Source organism: Cuculus canorus, chromosome 13 (genome assembly GCF_017976375.1).
Source record: "Cuculus canorus isolate bCucCan1 chromosome 13, bCucCan1.pri, whole genome shotgun sequence".
NCBI classification, from domain to species: domain Eukaryota; kingdom Metazoa; phylum Chordata; class Aves; order Cuculiformes; family Cuculidae; genus Cuculus; species Cuculus canorus.
Window position 1 is genome coordinate 5338648 of NC_071413.1, and position 22546 is coordinate 5361193.

A 22546-nucleotide genomic window follows, 5' to 3' on the forward strand; every position below is an offset into this window, starting at 1 on the left:
GAGATGGGGAGAGACTGCAAACAGACATGGTTACAGAAGAAAACACATCTGCTCAGCACAGATCATACTCCACACAAGATGTTATCGTCTCTGAAGAATCAACAGTGTCTGGAAAAAACACTGTTTGAAAGAAAACATGCTATAAAAAAACAGGCTGTGAGAGCGACCGTCTGTCTAAGTTTTTGGGGCTGTGCCTGGCCACGCCTGTCACCCCTCACCACCAACGCTGGCGGGGCCGGGGCTCGAACCCGCGGTCCTGGGATGGCGGAGGGGCGGGGCCGCGTCCCCCCAGCGGCCGGCAGGGGGCGGGGCCCGGCGCGGGCCCGGCGCTCATTGGCCGCTGAAGTTTGAGAGCGGCGCGCGCCGAGAGGGCCGCACGTGTCTGCGTGAGTCTCGGAGCAGCGAGGGCGCAGCAGCATGTTCGGTAGCCGGAGCAGGTGGGACCCGCGGGACCGGGCTGGAGCCTGTCTGGCTGCGGTCACTGAGGCTCCCCGGGCTGCAGTCCAGCTCGGTCGTGGGCACTGAGGCTCCCTGGGTTGAAATGCAGGTCAGCTGCAAGCACTGAGGCTCCCCGGGCTGGAGCCCAGCTCGGTTGCGGGCACTGAGGCTCCCCGGGCTGGAGCCCGGCTCGGTTGCGGGCACTGAGGCTCCATGGGCTGGAGCCCACCTCGGTTGCGGGCACTGAGGCTCTCTGGGCTGGAGCCCAGCTCGGTTGCGGGCACTGAGGCTCTCTGGGCTGGAGCCCAGCTCGGTTGCGGGCACTGAGGCTCTCTGGGCTGGAGCCCAGCTCGGTTGCGGGCACTGAGGCTCCCCGGGCTGGAGCCCAGCTCGGTTGCGGGCACTGAGGCTCCCCGGGCTGGAGCCCAGCTCGGTTGCGGGCACTGAGGCTCCCCGGGCTGGAGCCCAGCTCGGTTGCGGGCACTGAGGCTCCCCGGGCTGGAGCCCAGCTCGGTTGCGGGCACTGAGGCTCCCCGGGCTGGAGCCCAGCTCGGTTGCGGGCACTGAGGCTCCCCGGGCTGGAGCCCAGCTCGGTTGCGGGCACTGAGGCTCCCCGGGCTGGAGCCCAGCTCGGTTGCGGGCACTGAGGCTCCCCGGGCTGGAGCCCAGCTCGGTTGCGGGCACTGAGGCTCCCCGGGCTGGAGCCCAGCTCGGTTGCGGGCACTGAGGCTCCCCGGGCTGGAGCCCAGCTCGGTTGCGGGCACTGAGGCTCCCCGGGCTGGAGCCCAGCTCGGTTGCGGGCACTGAGGCTCCCCGGGCTGGAGCCCAGCTCGGTTGCGGGCACTGAGGCTCCCCGGGCTGGAGCCCAGCTCGGTTGCGGGCACTGAGGCTCTCTGGGCTGTAGCCCAGCTCGGTTGCGGGCACTGAGGCTCTCTGGGCTGTAGCCCAGCTCGGTTGCGGGCACTGAGGCTCCCCGGGCTGGAGCCCAGCTCGGTTGCGGGCACTGAGGCTCCCCGGGCTGGAGCCCAGCTCGGTTGCGGGCACTGAGGCTCTCTGGGCTGGAGCTCAGCTTGGTTGTAGGCACTGAGGCTCCCCGGGGTGGAGCTCAGCTCGGTTGTAGGCACTGAGGCTCTCTGGGTTGGAGCCCAGCTCGGTTGCAGGCACTGAGGAAAAGAAAGGTCTTTTCCAACCTAGAATTCTATTCTATGATTGGTGGGGGTGGGGGAGTCTGTCCCTCTGTGGGCTTTAGCCAAGAGCCCAGAGCTAGAAAGGGGGTGGATTTGCCTTTGTCTGGGAGAGGTAGGACTCTGGGCTGCTCCTTCTGTGCAGCCTTGGAGCTCTGCCGGTGGGGCAGGTATTGCTTCCTCTTCCCCTTCCTGGCCAGCAGGCTTTGATGCTTGTGCCTGTTTTTTTTATTCACCTAAGAGAAGGTGCTTCCAGGTTTCCTGTGCAGCCCCCTGAGTTGGGAAATGGCAGAAAGCTTTCAGTAGCCCTCACTCCAGCAGTTCTAGAGTCTTGCTGCCAGCCTGCCTGCAGCATTGAGAGCAAACTGCGTTGGTGGCACCTGTTCCTGCTTTTGCTGGAAGCCCCCAGGTGCTTTGCCTGGCTGGTGTTTTGCTTTGGGTTTTGTGTTAAATGGCTGTTTGTTTGTCAAATGGCTTTTTGCCTCTGTTTCTGCCCAGTCTTCTCTTCCTGGACACAGCAGAGAACTGCTGGCAGGACCCACCATCCCTGGCAGCGGTGGAAGCATCCTGGGATGTTGCAGAGATGGCAGCTCTGTGGAAAGCTGCAGATGATGACTTGGACCTGAGCCACCTGGAGGAGGAGGATAGTGTGGAGCAGCTGGCTGTGCAGGACCCAGTGAGTGCCTAGCTGGGAGTGGAACCAGTTTTCCCTCGTTCTGTAAGGAAACGGGGGAACTTTCTACACTTCTCTTCAAGCACTTCCAAAGATTAGGAATAAGAATAATCTTAAATCCCCGGTGTTAAAATCCCTGAGCTGAGCACTTGGAAATTGAATTGTCACCCTGCTGCTGCTTAGCTTGTGTGCCTGGCTGAGCTAGACTGAACGGTTCCTCTTTGTCACCAGCTCAAATCTCCAGTTCCTTCTGGTGCCGGCTCAGTCTGTGAGGCTCATGGCAACGGTAGGTGCTGGGACTGAGCAGATGGAAACCCCCCCCCAGGACTCACAAGAGAGGCTGCTGTGGTTTGGGCGTTGCCAGGAGCAACCACAGGTGACTTAAACAGCCCTTGGTACCACTGGCAACCAGAGCGTGGCACAGCCCTTTGTGGTGGGGTAGTTCTGTGCTGGCTTGTAGGCCCAAAGCTCGCAACAGCGCTCTAGGTCTCTGTCAAAGTAGTGGGCATTTGCCTCAGAACAACCCTCCGAGATGTCGGATGCACCCACTCAAGCGGAACTAGTAATGAAGCAGGCTTTGATGAAGGTGGCAGGGTGTAACATATACCCATACTATTCTCTTGAAGAAAAGGTAAGTACTTTCTAAAGGTGTGCTCAGGTCGGTGATCTGTTAGGTCGGGTATAGCTGCACTGCAGGAAACCGTTAAAAGGCTGCACAGTGTTAGGGGAGCTGAAATAGAGATGGATGAGTGGTTTCAGAACCACGTTCCTGCAGCGGACACCACTGAGAGTGAGGCACCTTGTACCCTAGTATCCCACAAAAGCAGGGCTCCACTTCAGTCTCCATCTTCCAACGTCACGACCAAAGCCCAGATATGGCGCTTTAACAGCCATCGACATGCACCAGGAAGGTCCACAAGGGGAACTGTACCAGCAGCACACAGTGGACTCACCAAAAAGAAACAATGAGTGCTCGTAGTGGGTGACTCCCTGTTAAAGGGCACTGAGGCACCTGTCTGTTGGCCTAAAAGGAATCACAACAGGTACGCTGCCTTCCAGGAGCCAAGATACGAGACATTGCTGAGAGGGTGCCACAAGTTGTGAAGAGCACAGATTACCATCCCCTGTTACCTTCCACATGGGCACAAACAACACTGCAAGCTGGGAACTAGTCAGAATCAAGGAAGACTGAGCACCAGTTGGGGTGTGAGTGAAAGATAGAGGTGCCCAATTTGTCTTTTCCTCTATCTTACCAGTGAAGCTTGGAGCTGAACTCTCCTTTTGTGGGACAAACTGTTGTCCCCAGCACTCAACTCACCCTTGTCCCAGCCCGAGAGGGCTTTGCTGAAGGTGACTGCTGTGCGTCGCTGCAGTGTTCCAGCCTAGGGTGGGGAGCAGGGTTGGGATGTCCCTGCTCCGTGTGCTGCTCCTGCAAACCTTGCTTTGGGTTTCAGGAGCTGGAGGCCATCAAAGCCAGAGTGCAGGAAATGGAGGAAGAGAATGAGAGGCCGATGGAGTTGGAGCTGGGTGCTGAGAACTGCCTCATGGAGAGCTCGGAGACAGGTACAGGCTGTCCCTGGGTGCTGCTGTCTCCCCAGGGACACATCTGGGGCACAGGGTGGCAGTCGGAGCCAAAGCACGTGGCTCTGCCTGGGACTGGACACATGAAGTGGCTGAGGGTTGGGGTCCCAGGCATGGCATGATGCTAATGCAGGTTACTCTTACTGCCTACCTTTGCAGGCCCAGATACAGTAAATTAATTTAATTAAATTTAGTTAATTTAATTAAATTTAGTTAAGTAATTGAGTTTAGTACCAACAGCCCCAGTAGAGCAGTTGCTCTGCGTGAGGTTCTTTGTGAAGAGAGGGAGCAGGGGACAAGGAGATGGAGAAGGAGGAGGAGATAGACCGGCATGGACAGACATCCCTCTGGTAAAGGGCTCTTGCAACTGTTCAGCACAACTCTTTATCTCTGCAGATTTCTTCCTGAAGATGGAGGCTGACCAGCGATCCATCTACGTGGGCAATGTAAGTGAAGACCCTGGAGCAGAGCCCACCTTGCTGCTCCTTGCCCAGCTGGACGTATGTCCGAGATTCCTGTTATGGGGGACCATCTGCCCTCCTCCAAATGCTGGCTTGTCCCATCCCAAATGCTTCTCCTCTGCCCGGCCCAGGCTGGGAATGTGGCTCAGCATCTGCCCACAATCCTCAGCCACTTTCAGATAATCTGTTGCAAGTGTCAGCTCCCCAAAATACCCCACTGGAAGATGCAGGCTGTGCAGTGCTGCTTGTTTCCTCAAAGTGGGGAAACTGTCTCTTGGATTTGGGTTTCCAGGCTGGAATATTCAATTAGAAGGGTCTCCTGAACCTCGGGGGATGGTGAGGCTGTGGTGGCAAGATGTGACTGGGGTCAGCCAGGCCTTTTGCCTCCTATGAGGGGGTGCAGATGTTGAAGGGGCTGGCTGGTGTTCTTGGACGAGCTGGGACTGTCGTTGCAGGTGGACTATGGGAGCACAGCAGAAGAGCTGGAGTTTCACTTCAACAGCTGTGGGGAGATCAAGCGAGTAACCATCCTCTGTGACAAGTTCTCAGGACACCCCAAAGGGTCAGTGCTGTGCACAGGGGCTGAGGTTGGGGTGCTGAGGGTGCTGCCCTTGTTCTCCCCAGCTTTTAGGAGCTGTGGGCTCCCCTGTCCCGTTGCAGGTATGCCTACATTGAGTTTGAAGAGAAGAGCTCTGTTAAGGCTGCGGTGGAGCTGGATGGCAGTGTGTTCAGAGGCCGTGTCATTAAGGTAAGAGCTGTATGAAGACTCGGGGGTATATCCAGCCCCGTGTGAATGGGGCTGTGCTGAACCCTGATGCCGGCAGCACTGGCTGAGCCACCTCCTGCCTTCTAGGTGCTGCCCAAGAGGACCAATATGCCGGGATTAAGCACCACTGACCGTGGGGGCTACCGGGGCCACTTCCAATCCCGAGGAGGGCTGGCCCAGTGGGGAAGCTACTACAGAGGGCAGCAGGCAAGGATGCGAGGGAGGATGTACAGGTGAGCAGCTGGGCGGGTGTATTTCCTTGTCTATTGGGGTCAAGATCCCTGTGGAGCAGAGGTCTTCAGGATGGGGATGGATAGCTGCTCCTTGCTCCAGCTGCGCTCAGCTTCTTGGGTTTGCACCTCCCACCCTGGCATGGAGAGGAGGATGGAGAAGGACTCTGGCAGGACTATCTTCCTGGAAACCTGTGCTAAAAATATCTTCTTCCTGTCATGGGCTGTTAGCATCACCCCAGAGTCTGTGGGGTCGGCAGGAGCCTGGCAGCTGGTCCGGCTGGGACACAGGCACCTTGAGGGGCCTGTGGGCCACCGAGATGGGGAAGAACTGAAGTGAGCAGCCAGCATTGGCATGGCAGATCCATCCACACTGCTGTCCCAGCATCTCTCATATCCCCAGCACAGGCCTAGAGCTATTTTCTGGCACACCTCGTGCTGCTTGCGCATCTGCAAACTCGCTGCAGATTAGCTTCAATGATGCTCTGGCCCCTTCAGCACTGTGGAAGGAAGCAGACAGGAGCTTGGGAGTGGAAGAAACACCTGAAAAGTTGCTGCCGTCCCCTTGTCCCTGTGGGAATTTGGGGAGTGGGCATCGCACTCCCAGTCTAACCGGTCCCAGAGCCATGCTTGGCTTTGGGGCTTGCCTGACCTTTGTGGGGTTCAGTTTGGGTTAGCTGGGGCAGAAGTGTGAATCCCTGCTCTTGGAGATGTAGAGGAGCAGGTAGCTGTGCTTTTTGGTACAGCCAACATCTCGCCTGAGCAATACCTCTGTGCTCTAAGATGCTGGTTTTGTTCTTGTTTAGAGGTCGGCAAAGGCTGCTGCCTTGGTATTTCCCATACTAGAAAGGACTGGACCGCCCTGGTGATGCTGACGGAACTGAAATGAGGAGATGGGATTGGAGAGATTTAAAAATACACCCACCCAAGCCAATAAAGATTAATTTTAAACAGCCATCTGCCTGGCCGTGAGGATTACTGGTAACACAGCCACGTCAGGCTTTTTCTAGGGCTTTAAACTTTCCATTTAGTAGCTTTGTAAATTCCTGAGACTTAATTTTTAACAAAAACTACTTTGGGATGGTTGGACTTTCTTGTGGAAGAGAAAATACTGAGCTCCTTTCTCTGTGAGTGTAAAGACAGACTTTTATGTGAAAACCTTTTGATGTATCAGTGTACAGCTGTGCCTTGTTTAGATGGTGGGAGATGCTTGAATGCTTTCTTGTTCCATTATTTGACAAATTGTTGTTGATTAAATGTATTTAAGTTGTTTGAGAAGGTATTGTAAATGTCACTTATTTTTAAAATAAATGATCCTACTGTGTGAACTTCATCTGCAGTGAGACTGCTGGCTGTGAGCTGATACGCTGCACAGACCTGGCTTTCTCCAGGCTTCTTGTACTTGGAGCTGTGCAAATTTTTTTTTTAATTATTTTTAGCTGTTTTACCTATTTTCAACCGATTAAGTGCTTGAAGCACAAGCTGCTGCCTGTGGGGCAGAAAACACTCAGAGTAGAGCTGTCTGAAAAGCACTGAGTAGCTACCCAGGGCCTATGCCTGCCTGCATTGCCTCTGCTGAACTTGCTGTAGCTGCACAGCCTCACATAGTGCAAGCGTATTCCATGAGTGATTAAGAAGCTGGGATGCTTTTCTAGTCTAGTTTGTCTTTTTTTTTTTTATCTAAATACCTGTTATTGATTTGCTAGTCTTTAATTAGAACAGCAGGGAGCTGCAGTGGAGGAGATGCTGAGAGATTAGTTTGGGATGAACCGGGCAGCTGTGCAATCCTGATGTCTTAATCTGTTTGTGTGGATTTATCCTGACTGTGCTACCTGTGCTCCCTGACCTGGGCTAGAAATAACTGTTAAGTGTGCCTGGCCTGCCTGAATGAGGTACAAAGTGATAGCAGGAAATGCTGCAACTGCGGGTCACCCAAAGATCTTCCTCAGGAAGATAAGATCATTGCAAGGCTTGCTCAGGTTCAAGGTGGTGCTTTTGAGACCAGTGGTTTGCTGTCTGCCAGAGCTTTCTCAGGGTGCATGAACAGTGGTTGTGGTTGTAGAGAAACCTGGAGCCTTTTGACTTTGAGTTTTCTCTTTCCAAGAACTAAGGAGTAAGCACACACAGACCAGAGTGCTTCCAGCTAAAGAAAACCAGGACAAGGAGCCCATGCATTGCTCATGCATGATGTTCCTGTCAGAATTAAGAGTCCTGAGCAGACTTTAAAGGGGCTGGCAAAGAGCAAACTGATGGCTGTTGGTGATCTGCTTCTCCTGCTTCAGAGGAACTTCTCTGGAGCACCAGTATTTCTGAGGAACAGTGACACTCTGTGCATCAGCTGACTGAAATCTAGTAGGTTGACCCCAATAATAATCTCTTAGCTGTTTCTTACACAGCTGGGCTTGCTCTGATCACAAGCCCAGCAGGAATTGCTGTTTTCACACAAAGCCCAATTTCTACAGAAACATCCGAGTTGCAGAGGAGCACAGCTGCACATATTTCTGTAGGGAACAGACCTCCTATCTGACACAGCTGACCTTCCTCAGGGAACAGTTGGCTTTCATGTGTTACCTGAAGACAGAAAACTGAACAGCAACTTCCATGCTATACGCGGGTTTTCTAGAGTAGAAATCCATGCAAACCTTGCAGATGTCAAGTTTATTTTACACAGAATACATTTAAAACATTACACAGAATGAAGACAATATATACACAACTTTGTAGGCAAATTGCTGTACACAGGGAATGTTCTCAACACTTGACTGTGAAGGGCAGTGCTTCAACACACCTGCATCATCATGGAGTTCACCATATTATCAAAAGCCCTAGAGAGGGAAATGAACAGAGAATATTAAAGGAAGCGGCTAGTTCTGCACAGCAGATCTCTTGTAACAAAACCAATTACTAACAATGCCTCTTATTGGTTAACAAGCTGGCTTTCCCTAAGCTGAATACATGGGTTTACTCTTTAACAATAACATGCTCCATTGAGTAAATAACTTTTAATTAAGCTGAAGTAAGGACAAGTCTTATCCTGACTTTAGACCTGCCTCATAGTATAAAAGAAGTTGTTCTTGCCAAGGCAATAGAAACTCCCAACTTTCATAGAATTGTTGAATAGTTAGGGTTGGAAGGGACCTTAAAGATCATCTTGTTCCAACTCCCCTGCCATGGGCAGGGACAATCCCACAGGATCAGGCTACCCAAGGCCCCATCCAAGCTGGCCTTGAATATCTCCAGGGATGGGGCAGCCACAACCTCCCTGGGCAACCTGTTCTAGTGCCTCACCACTCATAGTGAAGAAATTCTTCCTAATGTCCAGTCTAACTTTATTAGAATTCCCTGTGAGACTACAGATGAGAAATGGGGGCACACACACAGGAGGAATTAGACATGGGGAAGGCCTATCTGTCCTTCCTTACCCAAGTACAGTTGTTCACTCTTTAACCTGTTTATTCTCATATTCACCTATGAAACAGGCAATTTTTTCACCCTAAGAAATTAATTTTCCTTGAGTCAATGTTTCTAATCTTGGTTCTGAGGTGGGAGTGAGGGTTTAATGTAACTTCTCATGAGACTATCAGAGTTTTCTGTTGTGCAGAAATGGCCCAAAGATAACACAGCTGTTCTCCATTCAGGCAATTGGAGCATGTACATCTGAAATGGTCAGCTCTATTACATCATAGGCACACTGCAAGTTCCAGAAAGATGACAAAGATCAGCTGACTTACCTGGAATGGATACGGTCCCCAGGGTTATAAAAAGGATTACACATTATGTCCGTATATGAATTATGCAGCTTTCGGAACATCTGAAAAGGGATTGTAGTTTAATTAATATTTTTTCGCTTCTCAGCACTTTATGAATAAGTGGAAGTAGCAAAACCACTGAGGTGGCAAGTTGTGCTCTGGTTTCCTGCACTTACACTGCGGATCTCATTGTCTCGAAGTGCTGTGTTCGAAGAATCCACCACCATAACAAACTTCACCTTTGAATTAGTCACATAGCCATATCTGTACAGCTGTTAAGGCACATGATTCTGACACACCAGGGCCTGGCAAAGAACTAAACCAAGGCTGCAATACACTCAAAGAAACAAGTTGAGAGGATGAGGTAAGCAAGATACTAGATTGCAGGAACTGTATCGCCTTTCTACCTGATGTCTGCCACCTTAACTTCAGGTCAAACTTGCTGCTACATTGGCCCATAAGGTATGCAACTTCAGAAGCAGTCTCCTGCTATTTTGTTGACTGTTTCTCTCTTAAGAATTGTTTCAGTGACCCAGCTACCTTATTTATTCTTATTTGGGAGACCAGAGAGACCTGGAGACCATCTAATGTCAGCCAATGTGACTGGGGACTTAAAACTTGCCAATTTGAAATCCCAGCAGTCGGGTCTGTTGTAGCAGCATCAGCAACTTCTGTGTGTGGGATTCAGAGGAAAAAGACCAAGTTCAAAAGATCAGCTCTGTGACTTAAAACCAGCTGTGGAATACAGGTTTTAGAGAAATCAGACCTTACACCTGGGATGTAGGTACTTACAGAGCTGATTAAGACACCTTTATACTCCTGCTGCTTTCACTGGTGTTTGAATTACACAGTCTAAGCTTTGTTCTAGTCATAGCCAACTGTCTTAACTAAGCAGGGAATAAAGTATCCAATCTATGAACCGTGAAATTTGGCTGCACCAGGCTCTTTTCACATGTTGTGCTCCCTTGTATAGGTCAAAAGAATATACAGGGTACAGACAAATTTATTCCACCACCTAGTTGGGCAAAAAAGCAGCTGCTGAACTGAACAAACCACCAAACCTGAACTTCTGTGGGCCAACTGGTCAGTGAGCGAGTCTGTGTATTTTCTGCTGATGTCTAAACAGCATCAAGTAGTATGTGAGGTTTCCATACACAGAGCCCCTCCCAAGAAAGATCTTACGCTGGCATGACGAAAGGCATTAGAAAGATACACCTTGTAGTCTTCAGTGGGGTAGAGGAGCCCTAGGTACAGTTCCCTCTGATCTACTAGAGCCTTGCCCATCGCAGAGATCTTTTCATCCACAACATCGAGGGAAGTGTGCACCGTGTAATGAAACTTAAGCTCATTTTCCGTTGGAACGCTCCGGATGTAGAGAGGGTAGTTCTGAGAACAAATTACACTAACTAGGACCAGCCACTTCACTGTGTGACAACTGACACCACGACAGTGCCTCTCCTATAACCTCACACTGCCCCTTAGCCCCAGTCCTGCTCCTCTCATTCCCGCTCAGGGCCCACAATCTGACACCCAGACATTCTCCTCTCAACCCTGCTCAGGCCCCACAGCTGCACTTGACCTTCCTGTCCACCACAGGCCCTACAAACTGAAATCCAGCCCTACTCCCCTCACCCCTCCTCAGGCCCCATGACCTCAGCGCATCACTCCAAACCCCAACATAACACCCACCCCTGCCCTCCTCAGGCCCCACTGCCCCACTCTGAACTCCAGTCTAAGGTCCAGCCCAGTTCCCTTCAGCCCTCCTCAGGCCCCACTGACCCAGTCTGAGCCCAATCTAAGGCCCAGCCCCACTCCCCTCACTCCTCCTGAGGCCACATGACCCCACTCTGACCCGCGACCCGAAGCCCATCCCGCTCCCCTCCGGCCCCGCCCCACCTCCTTGGCGATCACGGCGATACACACCGCCATCTTGGCCCCGCCCCGCGGGCGGCTCACGTGACAGCAGAAAGAGCCAGCCGACCACGTGACAGCGATCCGCGCCAGAGGATCACATGACGCCTATTCGCCGCGGCGGATCACGTGAGGCTCGCGGCGGTCACGTGAAGCGCGCGCCGGTTGCCATGGCGAGGGCGCTGCTGCTGCCGCTCTGCTTGTGCTGGGCCCTGGGCCCCGCCGCGGCCCCCGCGCCGCCCAACGTCCTCCTGCTCCTCATGGACGACGTGAGTGGGGACGGGGGAGGCCGTGTCAGTGCGAGGAAGTCATTTCGTGGGGCGTCAGGGTGGAGACCTTGGTCACTGGGGACGGGGCTGTTCGAGGGCGAGGAGGGGGCTCGGGGCCTGCCCTTCGAGCAGGGCAAGGAGGGTCCTCAGGGCGCCCTCAGAGCGAGGAGGGGGCTCAGGACCCGCCTTCAGAGCGAGAAGGGTCTTTAGGGTGTCCTCAGAGCAAGGAGGGGGCTCAGCACCCACCTTCACAGCGAGGGAGGGGGCTCAGGGCAAGCCCTCAGAGCAAGGGAGGCTCTTCAGGGCACCCTCAGAGTGAGGAGGGCGCTCAGCACCTGCCCTCAAAGCTGACCTGGGGTCCTTAGTGTGGCCGAGGGAGATGGGGGCCTCTGCTCCATTGAGCGCGTGTGTTATGGGGTGTGCGCTGGTGGCACTCCTGTCAGGGTGAGAGTGGGGCCCTCAGAGTGAGGCTGATACAAGACGTTAATAGAAAACGTGGAATGTTTTGATTTAAGCTAAAGTAGAGTTAAATTTTTATCCAAGCAACTGTATTTTTTGAAAGGTAGACAGAACATCTCTGATCAAATGGGTTTTTAGCATGTTTTCTTTCATACAGTGTTCTTTCCAGACACTCTTCATTCTTTCAAGATGATAATGGCTTGTGTTCAGTGCGATATGGGCTGAACAGGCATGTCTGCTTCTGTAATCACCTCTGTGTGCAGTCTTTCGCTGTCTCAAGTGCAAGGTCAGGCAGAGCTGGCTCCAAAGCTCCAAATCGGCAAGAGATTTGACTGTTGTAAAGTTCATAATAACTTTAAAACTAGTTCTTGGAGAGTAATAGAATATGCTTAAGCATATTCTAAGATTTCTGAGGGAATTTATACATACACTTGTGACTGGGAAATATATTCTGTCCGCAGCTCTTGTTTCATTGCACAGGATTGATGGAGATCACTCTCACGTGTTGCCCAGGCCTGATAAAGGATGCTTACTTTCTAAAACTCTGAAATGAGTCTTAGAGAGCTTATACGCTGGCATTTTGGGTATCAAGACAGGGTCCTCGGGCTGGTGGAAGGGTTCCCGAGGTGGCCTATCCTCACCCAGGCCCTGGCAATGGGTGCTCAGCAGGACATGGTTTTGGCGCCAATGCCTTGCGAGCAGGCAAGAAATAATTATAAATAAATAATAAGATTAAAGAACTGTTAGAAATGTTCTGCTGGGAAAATTTTTGGTGGTGCATGCACAGCATGTCAGGGATGGTGTGGTAGTGGTGGTCCCTGAGCTTGCGGGAGCATTGTGGCACATGGGATGGATCCAAAGCTGTGCTGGTGCTTGGGCAAAGGCCTAGATACAGAGGTTTCATCAAGCTTCCTGTGAGCTTTACCCTGCAAACTACTCTTTCTGGATGTCCTCCTAAGTTCATATCAAGGGCCGTTTTGGGGCCTGTCGAGACTTGTTTTTTGAGAGCATGTCTTGAGCATTTGCTTATTTGTGCTTCATAGATCTTTGTCTCCCTGATGCCTGCAGCGCTGTCCCTGATGTTCACGATCCTGTGTAGGTCACAGTTTCCAGGTTCACACATCATCTCTTCCAGCTGGTGTAGCTTCCACATTCAGCCGTTTGCTGCATCTGTTCCCTTTGTGAGCAGCACAGGACCAGGGTCTGTACTGTGATTCATGGCCAGAGGTCCTCAGCACAATGATTCAGGTGCAGCTCATGGGTTGATGTGATGATCTGGAAAAGCTCTAAATAAGCAAGAGTGATTGAATAATTTTGTAAGTACTTACTCTGAAGTCATCATGCTCAGTTGCTTTCCATCTCGAGTCCTTTTCAGATTTTGTGTAAAAAGTGATAAAGAATTGAAATGAAGGCCTGTGCGGCTGTATCCTTGCCCTGCTCTGCTCCTCCTCTCCTTCAGGGCAGAGCCACCCTGTGTGACCTGCATGAAATATCGCGCTATTAATGCAGACATCGCTGTGTTCCTTGTGTGTGGGTGTCCTCCTGAAAACAATCAAGTCTTCTCAGGTCTATAAAGTCAAGGCTGTATACAAGCCTTTTAGAACTGGTGCTACATATCTACAAGTCTAATAGTCTTATCTGCCAGTCTATTCATAATGACTGAGCAATTAACTCCACAATCCTTGGCAAAGGATTCCACTGGCTGGTAGAAGCTGAAAAACAGGATGTCTCAGTCATTTTCAAACCTTGATAGAATCGTTCTGGAGTCAAGGCTTGGTTTTGTAGCCTACAAAAATAATTGTGGCAGTATTTTGTAGTACCGGCGATGGATGTAGCTGCAGTAGCACTGAATAAGATGCAGCTACAGCGCAGGAAAAGAAACTCCAATGCGTTTCAGGAAATATTTTAGAAACCCAAACATGCCTATTGAAAGACTGTACAAGGAGAAAACTAATAGCACTAATTTTTGCTCTCTGAACTGGAGGATGGGGAGGCGGTAAATCACTGTGGAGTAGGAGTAGTCACAGATCTGTTTCCAACTGAAAGTCTTTTCACTTTTGCACCCTGTAGTGGTCTTAGCCATGTGAGTAAAGAAATGTATTTATTTGCAACACGTTCAAGTTGCTGTCGTCTTCCTGTTTTGCTTCTCTTCTGCTGTTTTCATGTCATCTTTTAGGTGTTTTTGCAGGAGAAATGCTTTGTGTGCCATTTTAAGCTACTAAAAAAGTTAATGAGGATGGGTATGTGGCTCGTAGGGTAGGCAAGCTCTTACTGCCTGTTTGTTTTGGTTCTGCCAATTCAAAATGACTGTCTTAGTGTTCTTTTCATAGTGTTCTACAAGATAATTACTTTGTAAGCCTTTTTTTTCTGTCCGGTTGAGCCCGCGGCAGCCCATCTCAATTTTCCATTCAGGAATATTTCCCCTTAAGCTGGCATTTGTAATTTTCAAGATGAAAGCTCCTTAGGACAGTAGTGGTTGTCCTGCTCTTGAAGTGTTGGTACAGTATGAGACATGATGAGGCACAGATCCTGACTGGAGCTTCTCTGAGCTATTTATTTATTTAATATGCTATCCATTAAAAATACGTCTGTGGTCTTTTTTCCTTTGATCCTTCAGTGACCCTGTCACCGTGTCTGAATTAGAGCAATGTGATATTCTTTTTTCCTTTCTTTCTTGATGATAAGAGATACCGAAGATTCAAGAACTCAAGGGTGGTCCTGTTGAATTCATTTTAATTCCACATCCTAGTATTAGCTGATACCATTTAATTCCTCCTCGCTCAAACCTCAACAGCCTGCTTTGCAGCTCTCCAACAATTTTCTTTTCTAAACTGCTCTGCTGCAGTGTAAATGTTAGACTCTCAAATGGGACCAGACAGATGGTTTTCTAAAGATCTTGATACATTATGCCCTCCATCGGTTACTCACCTGATACGCATCTGTATTAAAGAAAGCTATTGCCTTTTTTAAAGCATAATATAATCTCTAGAAACCATGGTGCCTAATTGCTCATTAAGTTGTTCCCTTCTAGAACCTTCTGGCTGAAGTCACTTACTTTTATTTGTGTTATTACCAGTAATGGTTTCAGCAATGAACGTAGACAACGTGATGGTAATTTTACTGTTCTCCTGGCTGTGTGACCCCTTCAAATTAGGAGGAAGATGCAGGGTGAAGCCACTGTCTTGCAAATAAGCACAGTGACATATGATGCCTCTGGCAGGTTTCTCTCCAAAGCTTGCTTTTGAAATAAATGCTTTCTCTCTCTTCCTGCAGCACTGCTGTTGAGTTTAGACCTTCCCTTGCATTTCGAGTTATGTATACACATATGGGTAGACAGACTCAGCAGGCTGAGATGGAGTCCTGAGGTCAGTGGTTCGACAGAAAGACACGTAGCCAAGGACTGAAGAGTCAGACTTTGCAGCTGTACAACAGTGAGCATATCATGTGTAACTTCCTTTTTCTCCCCGGTGTCTGTGCCCTTGCCAGTCTTCAGACACTTGCGCAAGAGGGAAGACGTTAGGGTTCTTACCCAATTCTGCTACAAATGTTTTAATGCCCGTTGGTAATTCATTTAATCCCAGATGTACCTCAGTTTCCCATTTGCCAATGAAAACTGTAATAGTTCCATGCATCGCAGGGTTGGGGAAGATAATTTTTATCACGTTTGTGAAGTACTCCCTAAATAAGGAGATGAGCACTATAAAGATTTAGAAATGAAGGGATACAATAAAAGTGTTATGTGGGCCCAGAAGCATTGTCGTAGAAGAGTAAAAGTACTTTTACATCTTTTGGTGTGTTTTTTTTTACAGATGGGTTGGGGTGATTTGGGAGCTTTCGGAGAGCCTTCTAAGGAAACTCCTAACTTAGACCAGATGGCTGCAGAAGGGATGCTTTTCCTGGATTTTTATACAGCCAACCCTCTCTGTTCTCCATGTAAGTAAACTTGATTTTAAACTAGCATATAAGCATGCCACCTTCTGAGAAGATTGGGACGTTTGCCAGCATCTGACATGAACTAGCAACCAACCCAGTGATTACCCTCAGGGCAGAGTTTGGATTTAGTGCTTTGATCTTGCTTTTTGCTCCCTTTTTATTTATGTTTGGATTGAAAAGCCTACAATCTTCAGTTCATACAAAGCAGTGTTTTAGTGATCAAACCAGTCCAGCTAAAGCATGTTTTAAAACATTTTGGTTTAGTATTCTAGCCTCGGTCATTGCAATTTTTTCATCTTTCTTATTTTGGGATAAACAGACAAAGCAATGTCTATGTTGCTGTTGAACATAGTTTGTTCATATTTGCCTGATTCCATTGGCTTTGTTGAGACTTTTGTACAAGGAATGGCAGCAGGTTGTGTCTTGGTTTTGACCCTGGTGGCTTGCAAGATTCCTGGGGAAGGAACAAGAGATAAAAGAAACGTTTGCGTCTGGGAGATGCAGATATTTTTATCTGTATTGGTTTTTCTGTGAGGTGGAGGTTTTATCTTTCTTTTTTTCCCCTCAAACCTATTTGGAGAAAATGAGCAATAGAGGCTTTTTATTTGGGCTTTTATTTCAGATATAATTTGTCACTGATGTGCTGATGACGCCCTTGCTCAGAAAAGGCATTTAAAACATGCTGAAGTCCTGCTAGGTCCAATGGTGGTACTGCATGTGCTTAAACATCTGTTTAAATGTTTCCTGCCGTCAGGACTTGTTTTTTATTGTCAAATCTGAACAGCTCTTTCTTCACTATTGCATGACTGTTGTTCAGGCAAGCTTGAAAACATAGCCTTAAGCGTGTAATCAGTTTGTGTTACGATTTCCTCTCACATATATATGTCAGGTACTTCTTTTATAATTACTGCGATAGAAGGACAGCTACATTGACCATTGCAAGTAATTACTCTTCAGTAGTGGATATTTTAATAAAGAGGGCAAATTTCAGTTAGGTTTGCCCTGGAATAGCTCAAATGGTGTCGTATCAGAACCTTTCTGTCTCCAGAAGGGGAGAGGAGAGTTGTTCCCTGCTCTGATGCAAGTGATCTTAGTACCTGGCTGTGGCAAAAGAAGTCAGTGCTACAGTCAGTGCATTATCCTTGGCCTTACTAGTAAGCAGAGAATACATGACAAATAAAACAGTTTTTGTCGTTATTTACAGCAAGGGCAGCACTGTTGACGGGCCGTCTCCCAGTGAGGAATGGTTTTTACACCACGAATGCGCATGCCCGAAATGGTATGGGTTTCATTCCTGATTTGCCTTCCTCTCTTGATTTTGCTCTGTGCTTTGTAGGAAGTTTTGCTTTGGACAAAAGCTTGGCTGGGTAATCTTCCCTTATGGATCTTCCAGAGTGGCACAAAGAGATTACCATGTTAACCGCTGCTAATAAGCGTGAAATTTATTGCTTCCTCTTCATCAAGCAGAAAACCTCCTCGAATTAAGAGACATAAACAAGGCTGGTTGATCCATTTTTTTTCTGCTGGCTGAGAAGTGTTTCCTCTGGGCAGTCTAATTGGTGTCTGGTGAAAGAAAATCACGTGGGGTACATGTTAACACTCGGAGTAAAGACCCAGCTGCTTACCGTTTTATTCAGCAGCCAGTTTTCTAACCATTTCAGCCCTGGCAGTTTTATAGCACTGTTGTGCCCATGGTGCTTCCAGGGAAGATTACCAATTCGTAATGATTCTGGGTTGATTTTGCTTCCAGCCTGACAGACGTCACGTGAAACTATACATGCCTGGGCAAGAATCAGCAGCTATGGACTGATTCACACTGTGTATCAGCCAGCATTCTTGCAATCTCCATCCTACCCTAAGTCACACCTTGATTCTCAAGGGCTAGAGAACTGTGGGCTTAGAGAGGCTTATCATGTCTCTTAACTCTTGCAGTCTGAGCGAGTTTATTAAACATTTGATTTAGGAAAAAATGCTTTTGTTTTAAAAAACATAAAGCAAATTTGTAAGAGTAAAGGCAGCTCCAGTGCATACCTAAAGCACTTGCTTTCTTTATGATCCCCCTTTCAAGGGTATCGCCTTCGTTCTATAATGGCAGCTGCATTTATTATTGGCTGTAGTGTGTGAGTGGGTGGGGATCTCCCTTTGATCTCTCTGAATCAATTTGTTCTCTTCATCTTGTGGCCTGGGAGAACTTCCAAGGAGTGATATTGCTGGGACTTCAAACTAATTGCAATTTCTGATCCAGTAACAGTGCTTCTAGTGATGCGTAGCCAGAAGCTGTTTGCTCTAATATTTGTAAGAGTTGGAATGAATTTTTGTTTGTGTCACACAGCATACACGCCACAGGACATTGTAGGAGGAATCCCAGATTCTGAATTACTGCTTCCAGAGCTGCTGAAGAAAGCTGGCTACATCAATAAGATCATTGGCAAATGGTAAACTTATTTTAAGATCTCTTGCTTTGAGATTTCAGTCTGCATGTGTGTGTATTGCGAAGAAGCAGCAGAACAACAAGAACTGCAGGAAAATAACCATTTTGAAGCTCAGATGTCCAGCTTTTGAAATCTGTCATGGATCTTCCCACCTGCTGTGATCAATTTCTGAATTGAGTGCTACCATTACAAGTGCATACATCTATCTTCATACAAAGAGTTGAAGGGTGTTTTATGTGTGTGTATATATATTAATAAATCCTTCGCCTCTCCACTTTCATCCATGTATCACACTACTTAATCAAAAATCACTAAGATGTTCTGTTGGAACTTGCTTTGAGCACCTACATGCTTTTTATCTTTGGCCCCTGCTGTATGCTTTGTTTGGGTTTTTTGTTAGTAGAGTAGACTAAATTGCAAAAGCTTCTTTATTTTTTTTAGGAGTAGAAGAGTGTGATATAGAAATAGAGGCACAGGCATCTCCAGGACTGCATTGTAGATTGTTCATCAAGTGTAAAAGATCAGGGTGGATAGGAATAGGCTTGATCAGTATAGCCGATACCAGGTGTTTTAAAAGGCCTAGAGGGCTGATCCAATACTCTGTGAATATTGTCCTTTGAGTTTACTAACTTTTGGAAGTACAGTATAATCTCTGTAGAGGATACAGAACTTCTAAACCCCAATGTTTCTTCATGTCTGTGAAGGATCGGAAAGGAAAAACTTGAAAGGTTTTCAAGCAAGCACAATGGAATTACCAGTGTAATAGTTAAAACTTGTGCATTTTTAACATTCAAATTTCAAATGCACTTGTGGGCTGTAATGGAATCCTATGGGACCCGGGGATCTCTAAACGGTTGATTCACGGTTTGGAACAGTGCAGTAATAAATAAATGCCCAAATAGGAACTTAAAAATGGCATAAGACACCAGAAGAGTACTGCTTGATTAATAGAGTAATTGTTAATAAAGAGACTTTGGACAGGACTAGTATCGGGGGAGACACTGTTAATGAAAGTAGTGGGGTACAATTTATGTAACAGCTTTGTTAACAAGTTAGGAAAGAGTGAGTTTGAATTGTGGTTTGATTTACTGGTGCTGCTGAAACTGGAAAGAAAGCAAACTAACCTAAGACAGTGAATTATTTATTACCACAAATCCAAACAGCAGAGTAGCCATTAAGAATCGGATCAGTGAACTGAATGCAATAAGATGCAGTTCAGTGCTAATAAATGTAAATTCATACACCCAGGGAAAAGAAATAAACAACACAAATACAGATTGGTTCCAGGCAGTTATTTGGAAAACAGCAAATCTGGAAGGACCTGCAGCTGTTAGCAAAAAGCAGCCTAAATCTGAATGTGCGATGCACTATCATTGTGCACCTAAGAACTGTTATCCTGGATAGGCTGGGGCGTGATAGTGTAGAGCACCATCTCTTATCAGTTGTGCGCAACACCTGCTTCCTAGAAAGGTATAAAGAAATGCGAAGTATATTAGTTAAATTGGAGTCTTATCTGAGCCATGCATAGAATTTTAGGGCTTTTAAAGATTTTTAAAGTTTTCCAGAAGAAGATTTTTATATCCTTTCAGCATCACTGTTAAAAACTTCTCAGAGTGTTCCAGAGTTTAATTACGTGTTTCCAAGTCAAGTATTTTCCATGACTGATAGAGAATTTGTTACATTTCATTAAATATCTCTCTATTTTTCTGTTTGTGAGAGAGAGAGAGAATAATTAGCATCTCAGTAATTACTTGACACCTTTTTCAAGTGTCCTCCGCTGTAAATTCTCTTAGGGCTTTCTTAGAATAAAATATTTTTCCGTATCCCCTGTGATAGAAACAGACAGGAATAGTTTTGTATTGTCGTGTATGTAAATGAGGAAGGGGTAGAATCCTGCAGGTCAGACTTGCCGTTTTAGTTACATCACCAAGATACAATCAGTCATAGCTGGAATGAGGATTGGTACATTTCTTCTGGTACATTTCATGTGCTTTGCCTTGTGTTTTTAGAGCTTAGTAAGTGACTTGCTGTAGATCAGAATCCTTAAGTAAAGCGTTATATGTCTTTGCAATGGCTTTGGGCAGAGTAGTCCATGAGTACAGATCATCAAGGCAGCATGAGAGAAGACACCAATAGAAGGAAATAACGGAAAACAAAGATTGGACAGTAGACTGAAATGGGATATATGTGAAAACCAGAGTGAGCCTGCTTGGATGCGTTTGCAACAAGTATGAGAAAGATCAAGACAATGCTCTGCAGTCATTTATTTGATTAAAATGCTTGAAGTTTTTCTTCTTAGGCAAAGATTGTTTTCTTGCATGCCTTCTGATGAGATTATGATTTATTTCTTTGCAGTAGAATTTTGGCTCATCTGTTTCTTTTGTTCCTAGGCATCTGGGTCACCGGCCTCAGTTCCACCCCCTGAAGCATGGGTTTGACGAATGGTTTGGATCCCCAAACTGCCATTTTGGACCTTTTGATAACAGAGCACTCCCCAATATCCCTGTATACAGGGACTGGGAAATGATTGGCAGGTAATTCAGCTACTTGCCTGGTAATGTTATTTTTTTTTGCTTTTCCCTACTGATGATACAGTGCTGGAGGATGAGTGCTAGCATAGCAAACCCATTTCCATTAAAAGGGGTTAGCAAAAGCAGCATCTACTTCAGAACTGGAGTTACAAACTCAGCTGCTTGAAAAGTGATCTACAGGTACTTCATTCCCCCCCAGAGATGTTTGCTTATCCTCTTTTGCCCTAAAGGCTTTCTGTGATGATTTCACTCCACTACTTCTCTTGGAAGCAGGTTCAGTTCTTTACTGAAAGACCTCTTTATTCCTTCTCTTCCTGTTGGTAATAACCTTTTGTCTGTTTGTGTAACACCATTCTATGCTCCAGGTCTGCAGTCTGTGCCATTCATGTCCATTCACTTTTGAGTTTGGTATCATCTTATTTCACTTGCTTATTCTCCTGAGGACTGCCCTTCACCCTTCTTTGCTTAATTGGTGTATAAGGGTACTTCAAGCATAACATTTTCAAAGCAGCCCAAGTTCTGATTCCAGGATTGCTCTTTCTCAGCAGAAGTTGTTGTGTACTCCTGAAAATTTTACTCACATATCAAACAGCTCTCTCTTGAAGGAGCAGTGGCAAGAGATCTCTAAGCATACTGCCCTATTCTAATAGCTTAACAGTCATTAATTTGAATGTAGCAGTTTCACTGCTTTCTCCCGCAAGAAAAAATACGATGACATTCTTATTAGTATGTGAAGAGACTTTGCTGAGTAGGAACTGTGGCTTGTTTGTCAAGTACTTGCACAGTAAGGAAAAGGAGGGGGAAAACCACTTTTTATGTTGTCTACTCCTTTGGATTGATTTTTTTTCTCTCTGATTAATTTTATCTTAAGATACTATGAAGATTTCAAAATTGAACTGAAGACGGGTGAAGCCAACTTGACTCAAATCTATCTGCAGGTACTGTCTATTTTAATACTGGCTTCTAAGCCACAGTGACTTTATGCTTCTTCTTTTGGAGAGACTTAGATGGCAGAGGATGATTCCGTTAAACTCATTTCTATTGTTGTTTACAGGAAGCTCTGGATTTTATTAGCAAGCAGCAGGCCAGCCAGCAGCCATTCTTTTTATACTGGGCAATTGATGCTACCCACGCTCCTGTTTATGCCTCCAAAAATTTCCTGGGCACTAGTCAGAGAGGACTGTAAGTCTTGGTTTTGTGGGTATTGGTTTTGTTGGGTTTTTTTTTTAGTCAATACCTCATACTACAGAAACAGAAAACCTAAGCGGTGTTTATTAGATTCAAATATATAGAAAATTTCTCAAAAGTGTATGTGTGTGATGAAATACGTTAGTTAGTGAGGACTTGGATTTTTCTTTAATAATTTCACTGTAATCTGAAATGATGATAATGTGACTAAAATGAGGGAGAAGAGGGAGCCTAAGCTCCTTTGCCAGTTGTGTGAGTAATAGTGTTCTGTGTAACACAGATGATTTTTTGGAAGGCTTTTATATGATTACTGCCTGTTTTAAAAGCCTATAAATCAGATCAGCAAGTAGAAAAGCATTCATGAAAAACACAATTTACAGAGTGCAAAGAGCTCTGTAGATATTGTGAGCCTTGCTAGTAAGAGAGTGGTTTCAAACCAGCATCCATTAGTAAAACTATGTTATTAGCTTCAAGTCTATGGCAACCTGGCTTTGCCTATATTTGAGACCGTTATTAGCGAAGTTTATATCGGTTGCTGGTCTCTGTCCAAGAGTGGCTCACATCTGGACAAATTCTGGCTCTTAATACCCAAAAGAGATTGCTCTCTGCAGGTAGGAGACACAGGTTTTGCAATGACAGTGGAAAACTTTATTATACCACAAGAGAAGTATTTCTACAGCACAGGTATAAATTACGTCCACTAAAAGCATTGTGGCTGATTGCAGCGTGTATTGCTCTGTG

The 22546-nt window shown here is 47.0% G+C and overlaps 3 protein-coding genes across 8 annotated transcripts in view; 2 read left to right on the forward strand and 1 right to left on the reverse strand.

The window, feature by feature from the left end:
• Positions 1 to 372: 372 nt before the first annotated feature.
• PABPN1L (PABPN1 like, cytoplasmic) lies at positions 373 to 6685 on the forward strand. 2 transcript variants are annotated; one of them, XM_054078949.1, is made up of 8 exons: positions 373 to 437; positions 2121 to 2298; positions 3750 to 3858; positions 4273 to 4322; positions 4793 to 4899; positions 4998 to 5085; positions 5191 to 5336; positions 6140 to 6685. In XM_054078949.1, the coding sequence occupies exons 1-8, from the start codon at positions 418 to 420 to the stop codon at positions 6177 to 6179; spliced, it is 738 nt and encodes a 245-aa protein (XP_053934924.1). In that variant the 5' UTR covers positions 373 to 417; the 3' UTR covers positions 6180 to 6685. The 2 variants fall into 2 exon arrangements, with proteins under 2 accessions (XP_053934924.1, XP_009561520.2); XM_009563225.2 differs by lacking the exon at positions 373 to 437 and having other exon boundaries at positions 2061 to 2298.
• A 1273-nt stretch (positions 6686 to 7958) lies between these two features.
• Positions 7959 to 11086, reverse strand: TRAPPC2L (trafficking protein particle complex subunit 2L). 2 transcript variants are annotated; one of them, XM_009563175.2, is made up of 5 exons: positions 10979 to 11086; positions 10296 to 10468; positions 9259 to 9346; positions 9065 to 9144; positions 7959 to 8158 (listed from the first exon to the last, which is right to left on the reverse strand). In XM_009563175.2, exons 1-5 carry the CDS (start codon positions 11009 to 11011, stop codon positions 8113 to 8115), a joined length of 420 nt encoding a protein of 139 aa, XP_009561470.1. In that variant the 5' UTR covers positions 11012 to 11086; the 3' UTR covers positions 7959 to 8112. The 2 variants fall into 2 exon arrangements, with proteins under 2 accessions (XP_009561470.1, XP_053934519.1); XM_054078544.1 differs by having other exon boundaries at positions 11006 to 11080.
• A 27-nt stretch (positions 11087 to 11113) lies between these two features.
• GALNS (galactosamine (N-acetyl)-6-sulfatase) overlaps positions 11114 to 22546 on the forward strand; it is a 54418-nt gene continuing 42985 nt past the window's right edge. For all 4 annotated transcript variants that reach the window (XR_008452004.1, XR_008452005.1, XR_008452006.1 and 1 more), the window contains exons 1-7: positions 11114 to 11262; positions 15531 to 15654; positions 16859 to 16933; positions 17987 to 18089; positions 20477 to 20620; positions 21489 to 21555; positions 21672 to 21799. Coding sequence is in view for 1 of the 4 variants with exons in the window: in XM_009563174.2 (XP_009561469.2) it covers positions 11164 to 11262; positions 15531 to 15654; positions 16859 to 16933; positions 17987 to 18089; positions 20477 to 20620; positions 21489 to 21555; positions 21672 to 21799 (740 nt within the window). In the remaining 3 variants the exon portion in view is untranslated. The remainder of the gene's footprint in view (positions 11263 to 15530; positions 15655 to 16858; positions 16934 to 17986; positions 18090 to 20476; positions 20621 to 21488; positions 21556 to 21671; positions 21800 to 22546) is intronic.

What these genes read in the sequence shown, in the direction of transcription:
- PABPN1L (XM_009563225.2), top strand. Translation starts at nt 2,074, where the DNA reads ATGGCTGTTTGTTTGTCAAATGGCTTTTTGCCTCTGTTTCTGCCCAGT. An exon ending in TTCTCAGGACACCCCAAAGG is followed by an intron (nt 4,900 to 4,997) that starts GTCAGTGCTGTG and finishes GTCCCGTTGCAG; the next exon opens with GTATGCCTACATTGAGTTTG. An exon ending in ATGCGAGGGAGGATGTACAG is followed by an intron (nt 5,337 to 6,139) that starts GTGAGCAGCTGG and finishes GTTCTTGTTTAG; the next exon opens with AGGTCGGCAAAGGCTGCTGC.
- TRAPPC2L (XM_009563175.2), bottom strand. Translation starts at nt 11,011, where the DNA reads ATGGCGGTGTGTATCGCCGTGATCGCCAAGGAG. An exon ending in CCCACTGAAGACTACAAGGT is followed by an intron (nt 9,347 to 10,295) that starts GTATCTTTCTAA and finishes ACAGCTGTACAG; the next exon opens with ATATGGCTATGTGACTAATT. An exon ending in GGGGACCGTATCCATTCCAG is followed by an intron (nt 8,159 to 9,064) that starts GTAAGTCAGCTG and finishes TTCCCTCTCTAG; the next exon opens with GGCTTTTGATAATATGGTGA.